Source organism: Anomaloglossus baeobatrachus, chromosome 4, assembly GCF_048569485.1.
Source record: "Anomaloglossus baeobatrachus isolate aAnoBae1 chromosome 4, aAnoBae1.hap1, whole genome shotgun sequence".
Taxonomy (NCBI): domain Eukaryota; kingdom Metazoa; phylum Chordata; class Amphibia; order Anura; family Aromobatidae; genus Anomaloglossus; species Anomaloglossus baeobatrachus.
Window position 1 is genome coordinate 635,919,720 of NC_134356.1, and position 8,391 is coordinate 635,928,110.

At 52.5% G+C, this 8,391-nt stretch overlaps 1 protein-coding gene across 3 annotated transcripts in view; it reads left to right on the plus strand.

Annotated features, from left to right (window-relative positions):
• The window catches only part of CHMP7 (charged multivesicular body protein 7), a 139,214-nt gene extending 131,328 nt beyond the window's left edge, over positions 1 to 7,886 (plus strand). For all 3 annotated transcript variants that reach the window (XM_075346418.1, XM_075346417.1, XM_075346419.1), the window contains exon 12: positions 6,891 to 7,886. In XM_075346418.1, the coding sequence (XP_075202533.1) occupies positions 6,891 to 6,928 (38 nt within the window). In that variant the 3' untranslated portion in view covers positions 6,929 to 7,886. The remainder of the gene's footprint in view (positions 1 to 6,890) is intronic.
• The last annotated feature ends 505 nt before the right edge of the window (positions 7,887 to 8,391 follow it).

The following is an 8,391-nucleotide window of genomic DNA, read 5'->3' on the forward strand; positions in this document are numbered from 1 at the left end:
CTTCAAATAATGGAGCCCAGAGTTTGCGCGTGCGCAGATGGAGCTCTTGCTTTAGAGGCTCAAGAGCTCCATCTGCACACGCGCTGCCTCCGGGCGCCATTTGTTTGAAGCACATCTTCAGAATAACCCATGCCTCGCCACCCCCCTCACAGAACAGTGCCACCATGGGGCAGAACCAGCACGTAGCAGAGCCAGCATGGGGCACAGCAGAGTCGGCACAGGGCAGAGCCAGAACAGAACAGAGCAGCGCGGAGCAGAACCTGCAGAACCAGCACAGCGGTAAGACACCACCGGATTATAAAACAGACCCCATATATTTTTATTTTCTTCGGCGCTCCATTGGGAGACCCAGACGATTGGGTGTATAGCACTGCCTCCGGAGGCCACACAAAGCATTACACTAAAAAGTGTAAGGCCCCTCCCCTTCTGGCTATACACCCCCAGTGGGATCACTGGCTCACCAGTTTTCTGCTTTGTGCGAAGGAGGTCAGACATCCACGCATAGCTCCACTGTTTAGTCAGCAGTAGCTGCTGACTCTATCGGATGGAAGAAAAGAGGGCCCATATAGGGTCCCCAGCATGCTCCCTTCTCACCCCACTTGCGGTTTGTAAGGTTGAGGTACCCATTGCGGGTACGGAGGCTGGAGCCCACATGCTGCTTTCCTTCCCCATCCCCCTGAGGGGCTCTGTGGAAGTGGGATCTTACCGGCCCCCAAACCCTGAGGCCGGGCTCCATCCACAGACCCAGAGACCCTGCTGGAGGAGCTGAGTACAGTCAGGGACAAGGCCCTGCAACGTTCAGGTACTCTGTGTCCCCGCACAGACAGGCCACGCACACTCCAGGCTTGCTGGGTGTGCTAGTGCTCCGGGGGCATTAGCGCTGCGCGCTCGGGTTAGAGTCGCTGCAGCTTAGCTGAGTGATTTTATGTCTTGGGAACTACCGCGCCGGCCGCTCCGGGAGCGGCGGCGCGGCTGGGACTTGTAGTGCGCCGGGGACTCGCGCTGCCCGCGCTTTTACGGCGGCAGCGCTCATAAATCTAGTCCCCGGCTTTTGCGGCCTAGCTCTGCTTCGTTCCCGCCCCCACCCTGTCAATCAGGGAAGGGGAGAGACGCTGTTCTATAGTCAGCGCCGAGGGCTGGAGTCTTATTTACATACTCCAGCCCTCTCACTGGGCACAGTGGGGACGCAAGTTTCCCGCTCTTGGTCTCAACACGCCCAGGGCCCGCCCCTCTCCACAGGACGCCGGCAGCCATTCCTGCATGCAGTCTGGCTGGAGAACGGACATCAGGCTCTGGGGGACTCAGACAAGGGACTCTGGCGACCACACACCCGCGTTTTTGCGGGCGGTAAGCTGCACATAAGTGCTGGCCCCACTAGTGCCACAGTGTTATTTGGTGCATTTTTTCCCTGTACCATATATATTTATATTGCACTGTACAGTCGCTTCTTGGCTTATACCCTACATTGCTCTGAGGAGACAACAACATGTCATCCGCAAAACGCAAGGGTGCCAAGGCACAGGCGGTATGCACTGCTTGTGCCGCATGTGGGGCTAATCTACCGGCAGGTTCCAATGACCCCCATTGTGTGCAATGTTCAATCCCTGTGCCACTTCGGCAGCCAGAGTCTATGGTAGTAGTGGCCCAGGTAGAGACGCCTGTGAACCCTGCCCCGGTGACGGGGACAGAATTTGCAGTTTTTGCTGATAAGATGTCTGTGACTATGCCAAAAATCCTGGAGACCTTGCAGTCCAGGCCAGTTACTCAGACCATGGACACTGCTGTGTCTATGCTCCCCGGTCCCCCTCAGTTGGAACTAATCCGTACTTCAAGGGGGTCCCAGGCATCACAGGCTGAAGACTCTGACTCGGATGACAGTCCCAGGCAGCCTAAGCGGGCGCGCTGGGAAAGACCCTCGACGTCATCACACTGGTCAGGGTCTCAGCGAGACGAGGCTCGGTATGAGGAGACAGAGGTGGGTGATCAGGAATCTAATCCTGACACCGCTCTCAATCTAGATCCCCCTGATGGTGACGCTATGGTAAATGACCTTATAGCGGCCATCAATAGACTGTTGGATATTTCTCCCCCAGCCCCTTCAGCAGAGGAGGCAGCTGCACAGCAGGAGAAGTTCCATTTCCGGTATCCCAAGCGTAAATTGAGTACTTTTCTGGACCACTCTGACTTCAGAGAATCAGTCCAGAAACATCATGCTTATCCAGACAAGCGTTTCTCCAAACGTCTTAAGGATACACGTTATCCCTTTCCCCCTGACGTGGTCAAACGCTGGACCCAGTGTCCAAAGGTGGACCCCCCAATCTCCAGGCTTGCGGCTAGATCCATAGTTGCAGTGGAAGATGGGGCTTCACTTAAAGATGCCAATGACAGACAGATGGACCTTTGGTTAAAGTCTGTCTATGAAGCTATCGGCGCGTCGTTTGCTCCAGCATTCGCGGCCGTGTGGGCACTCCAAGCTATTTCAGCTGGCCTGGCACAGGTGGACTCTATCATATCTCCAGCAGTGCCGCGAGTAGCGTCCCTAACCTCGCAAATGTCTGCGTTTGCGACTTACGCTATCAATGCTGTCCTGGACTCTACAAGCCGTACCTCAATGGCGTCTGCCAACTCTGTTGTCTTGCGCAGAGCCTTGTGGTTAAAGGAATGGAAAGCGGATTCTGCTTCCAAAAAATGTTTAACCAGCTTGCCTCTATCTGTAGATAGACTGTTTGGTGAACAATTGGCTGAAATCATTAAGCAATCCAAGGGTAAGGACTCCTCCTTACCCCAGCCCAGATCAAGCAAACCTCAACAGAGGAAGTGGCAGGCGAGGTTTCGGTCCTTTCGAGGCTCCAGCAAGACCCAATTCTCCTCGTCCAAAGGGACTCAGAAGGAGCAAAGGAGCTCAGATTCCTGGCGGGCTCATTCACGCCCCAAGAAAGCAACCGGAGGAACCGCTTCCAAGGCGGCTGCCTCATGACTTTCGGCCTCATCCCTTCGCATCCTCGGTCGGTGGCAGGCTCTCCCGCTTTTGCGACATTTGGCTGCCACAGGTCAAAGACCGGTGGGTAACAGACATTTTGTCTCACGGGTACAGGATAGAATTCAGTTCTCGTCCTCCGCCTCGGTTCTTCAGAACCTCCCCACATCCCGACCGAGCAGATGCCCTTCTGCAAGCGGTGTGCTCACTAAAAGCAGAAGGAGTGGTGATCCCTGTTCCTCTGCAGGAACAAGGGCAAGGTTTTTACTCCAATCTCTTTGTGGTTCCAAAAAAGGACGGCTCGTTCCGTCCTGTTCTGGACCTAAAACTGCTCAACAAGCATGTGAACGCCAGGCGGTTCCGGATGGAATCCCTCCGCTCCGTCATTGCCTCAATGTCTCAAGGAGATTTCCTTGCATCAATAGACATCAAAGATGCTTATCTCCACGTGCCGATTGCTACAGAGCACCAACGTTTTCTACGTTTCGTGATAGGAGACGACCATCTCCAGTTCGTAGCTCTGCCATTTGGTCTGGCGACAGCCCCACGGGTTTTCACCAAGGTCATGGCGGCAGTGGTAGCAGTCTTGCATTCTCAGGGACATTCGGTGATCCCTTACTTAGACGATCTACTTGTCAAAGCACCCTCTCAAGAGGCATGCCAACACAGCCTGAATGTTGCGCTGGAGACTCTCCAGACTTTCGGGTGGATCATCAACTTTTCAAAGTCCAACCTGGCACCGACTCAATCACTAACGTATCTTGGCATGGAGTTTCATACTCTCTCAGCGATAGTGAAGCTTCCGCTGGACAAGCAGCGGTCACTACAGACAGGGGTGCAGTCTCTCCTTCAGAGTCAGTCGTACCCCTTAAGGCGCCTCATGCACTTCCTAGGGAAGATGGTGGCAGCAATGGAGGCAGTCCCGTTCGCGCAGTTTCATCTGCGCCCACTTCAATGGGACATTCTCCGCCAATGGGACGGGAAGACAACTTCCCTAGACAGGAAAGTCTCCCTTTCTCAGACGGCCAAGGACTCTCTGCAATGGTGGCTTCTTCCCACCTCATTATCACAGGGAAGATCATTCCTGCCCCCATCCTGGGCAGTGGTCACGACAGACGCGAGTCTGTCAGGGTGGGGAGCAGTTTTTCTCCACCACAGGGCTCAAGGGACGTGGACTCAGCAGGAGTCCACCCTTCAGATCAATGTTCTGGAAATCAGGGCAGTGTATCTTGCCCTATTAGCCTTCCAGCAGTGGCTGGAAGGAAAGCAGATCCGAATTCAGTCGGACAACTCCACAGCGGTGGCATACATCAACCACCAAGGAGGGACACGCAGTCCGCAAGCCTTCCAGGAAGTCAGGCGGATTCTGATGTGGGTGGAGGAAAGAGCATCCACCATATCAGCAGTTCACATCCCGGGCGTAGAAAACTGGGAAGCAGACTTCCTCAGTCGCCAGGGCATGGACGCAGGGGAATGGTCCCTTCACCCGGACGTGTTTCAGGAAATCTGCCGCCGCTGGGGAGTGCCGGACGTCGACCTAATGGCGTCTCGACACAACAACAAGGTCCCGGCCTTCATAGCGCGGTCTCGCGATCAAAGAGCTCTGGCGGCAGACGCCTTAGTGCAAGATTGGTCGCAGTTCCGGCTCCCTTATGTGTTTCCACCTCTGGCACTCCTGCCCAGAGTGTTACGCAAGATCAGATCCGATTGCGGCCGCGTCATACTCGTCGCCCCAGACTGGCCGAGGAGGTCGTGGTACCCGGATCTGTGGCATCTCACTGTCGGCCAACCGTGGGCACTACCCGACCGTCCAGACTTACTGTCCCAAGGGCCGTTTTTCCATCGGAATTCTGCGGCCCTGAACCTGACTGTGTGGCCATTGAGTCCTGGATCCTAGCGTCTTCAGGATTACCCCAAGGGGTCGTGGCCACCATGAGACAGGCGAGGAAGTCCACTTCTGCTAAGATCTACCACAGAACGTGGAAGATTTTCTTATCCTGGTGCTCTGCACAAGGAGTATCCCCCTGGCCATTCGCGTTACCTGTCTTTCTTTCCTTCCTGCAATCTGGGTTGGAAAAGGGCTTGTCGCTCGGCTCCCTTAAAGGGCAAGTCTCGGCACTATCCGTGTTTTTTCAGAAGCGTCTAGCGCGACTTTCTAAGGTGCGCACGTTCCTGCAGGGGGTGTGTCATATCGTACCTCCGTACAGGAGGCCGTTAGATCCGTGGGATCTAAACAAGGTCCTTGTTGCTCTCCAGAAGCCGCCTTTCGAGCCCCTGAGGGATGTGTCACTCTCTCGACTCTCACAGAAAGTGGCATTTCTGGTAGCGGTCACGTCTTTTCGGAGAGTGTCTGAACTAGCAGCGCTGTCATGCAAAGCTCCTTTCCTGGTGTTCCACCAGGACAAGGTAGTGCTGCGCCCCATTCAGGAGTTTCTCCCTAAGGTGGTATCCTCTTTTCACCTTAATCAGGATATCTCCTTGCCTTCCTTTTATCCGCATGCAGTTCATCGGTATGAAAAGGATCTACATTTGTTGGATCTGGTGAGAGCACTCAGAATCTACATTTCCCGCACGGCGCCCCTGCGCCGCTCGGATGCACTCTTTGTCCTTGTCGCTGGTAAGCGCAAAGGGTCGCAGGCTTCAAAAGCCACCCTGGCTCGATGGATCAAAGAACCAATTCTTGAAGCCTACCGTTCTGCTGGGCTTCCGGTTCCATCAGGGCTGAAGGCCCATTCTACCAGAGCCGTGGGTGCGTCCTGGGCATTACGACACCAGGCTACGGCTCAACAGGTGTGCCAGGCAGCTACCTGGTCGAGTCTGCACACTTTCACCAAACATTATCAGGTGCATACCTATGCTTCGGCGGACGCCAGCCTAGGTAGAAGAGTCCTGCAGGCGGCAGTTGCCTCCCCGTAGGGGAGGGCTGTCTTTGCAGCTCTAACATGAGGTATTTCTTTACCCACCCAGGGACAGCTTTTGGACGTCCCAATCGTCTGGGTCTCCCAATGGAGCGCCGAAGAAGAAGGGAATTTTGTTACTTACCGTAAATTCCTTTTCTTCTAGCTCCTATTGGGAGACCCAGCACCCGCCCTGTTGTCCTTCGGGATTTTTGGTTGTTTTTCGGGTACACATGTTGTTCATGTTGAACGGTTTTCAGTTCTCCGACGTTACTTCGGAGTGAATTTGTTTAAACCAGTTATTGGCTTTCCTCCTTCTTGCTTTTGCACTAAAACTGGTGAGCCAGTGATCCCACTGGGGGGTGTATAGCCAGAAGGGGAGGGGCCTTACACTTTTTAGTGTAATGCTTTGTGTGGCCTCCGGAGGCAGTGCTATACACCCAATCGTCTGGGTCTCCCAATAGGAGCTAGAAGAAAAGGAATTTACGGTAAGTAACAAAATTCCCTTCTTTTTTTTTACCTTTTATTTTACCCTCTGAATTTGGGGTGCGTCTTATAAAACGAAAAATACGGTACATCCACAGTGTATACGTTAATTACAGGCTAAGCAAAAATATCTAAAAGCATATGTGCAATGACAGATACTTAGCTTACTAGTAGAAAATGGCCCAACGCGTTTCTCCCCTTCCTCAATGGTAGCTAGGGGATCGTCCGGGGCATCCCCAAATGAGGACGATCAATATAGCATGGTTGTTAGCCCAGTTGTAACCTACTATATTGATATTGACATCCAGTGATGTGGGCCATAGATTTGCCATACAAATCAGATCTCTGCCTGCTGATTGATGCCTGGTGTAAGGTCAGGCCCAATATGAGTGAATGCATCTTTTATTCGCTGCGCTCTGGAATATGTTGGCGCTTTATTTATTACAGGAAGCGGATAATGCTTGAAATTTAAAATTTGCTAAAAATCTGTTCTTGAGTTAATTATCTGCTTGTCCTGTTTTGTTCTTCAGAGGCTGCTCCACCTGTCCATCATGCACTTCTCCAATAATATGGGGACATGTGAAAAGTAAAACGAAGGCTTTGTCATTGGAAGGGACACCGGCCTTATTATGTGCCAATGAAGATCTAAGACACCGGACTTAAAAATTGTTATGAAAAATGTCATGATTTGTCAAGTTTAGAGTCAAGTGAAAAGATTTGTAAGATTCTGGTCCAGCAGCCACGTAGGTAGCCCATGGATGGCCGACAAGAGCCTTGTGAATCTCTTCCTACCTACCGGCATGCCCGCTTCTGGCTAGTAGGGCCCACACAACATGCAACCATTGATTAGTTCAATACAAGTTTTTGGGGTGTTTTGTACACTAAAGGTCCTTTCCCTGGAATAACAAAAAAATAAAATAATTCCTGCTCTATTACAGCACTGTACAAAAAATGTCTCTAAAATGAATATTAGTTGTTGCGGCACGGCTGGGTCCGCTGGTTGCGGCAGGGCTGGTTTCACTAGTTGCGGCAGGGCTGGGTTCGCTGGTTGCGGAAGGGCTGGTTGCGGCAGGGCTGGGTTGGCTGGTTGCGGCAGGGCTGGGTTGGCTGGTTGCGGCAGGGCTGGGTTGGCTGGTTGCGGCAGGGCTGGGTTGGCTGGTTGCGGCAGGGCTGGGTTGGCTGGTTGCGGCAGGGCTGGGTTGGCTGGTTGCGGCAGGGCTGGGTTGGCTGGTTGCGGCAGGGCTGGGTTGGCTGGTTGCGGCAGGGCTGGGTTGGCTGGTTGCGGCAGGGCCGGGTTCGCAGGTTGCGGCAGGGCTGGGTTCGCTGGTTGCGGTACAGCTAGGTTCACTGGTTGCGGCACGGCTGGGTTCGCAGGTTGCGGCAGGGCTGGGTTCGCTGGTTGCGGCACGGCTGGGTTCGCAGGTTGCGGCAGGGCCGGGTTCGCTGGTTGCGGCACGGCTGGGTTCAAATACTGCATCTATGACACTTTTTAAGTGATTTTTTTTTTTTTTTTTTTTTTTTTTTTTTCCCCCCAAAGTCTCATCAAAACAGCAGCAATATTGGCAAATCGCAAGCACAGGACTGATTCTCATTTTGGGTCCCTCTCTATTTTCTCATTCTCTGGCATCAAATTTATACTATGGGGGGTATAAAAAACTGGTGCAGTGGGAAAATGGACCTATAGAAACCCAATCTAATTTCCGTTTGTGCCCTCTACAAAATGACAGTGGGAATCTGATGGGCAGCTGCTCATTTATTTTACTCTAATCCAAATACACGTCCTCTTATATTGTACAATATACAGAAAAAACTGTTTTAATTGACCCTCCATAATCGACCAGACTGAAATCTTTGAATTTATTTTTTGTCTATTTAATTAAAGATACTTGTTTCTGATCTAATGGTGTCATGGCTCTTTAATGTTGTGTACATCCCCTCACCCTTTTGCCCCCAAACATCTTTGATTAGCTGAGGCATGGACTTTTCAAAAGCTCCGAAGGTGTCCTATGGTAAATGGTGCCAATACAAAGT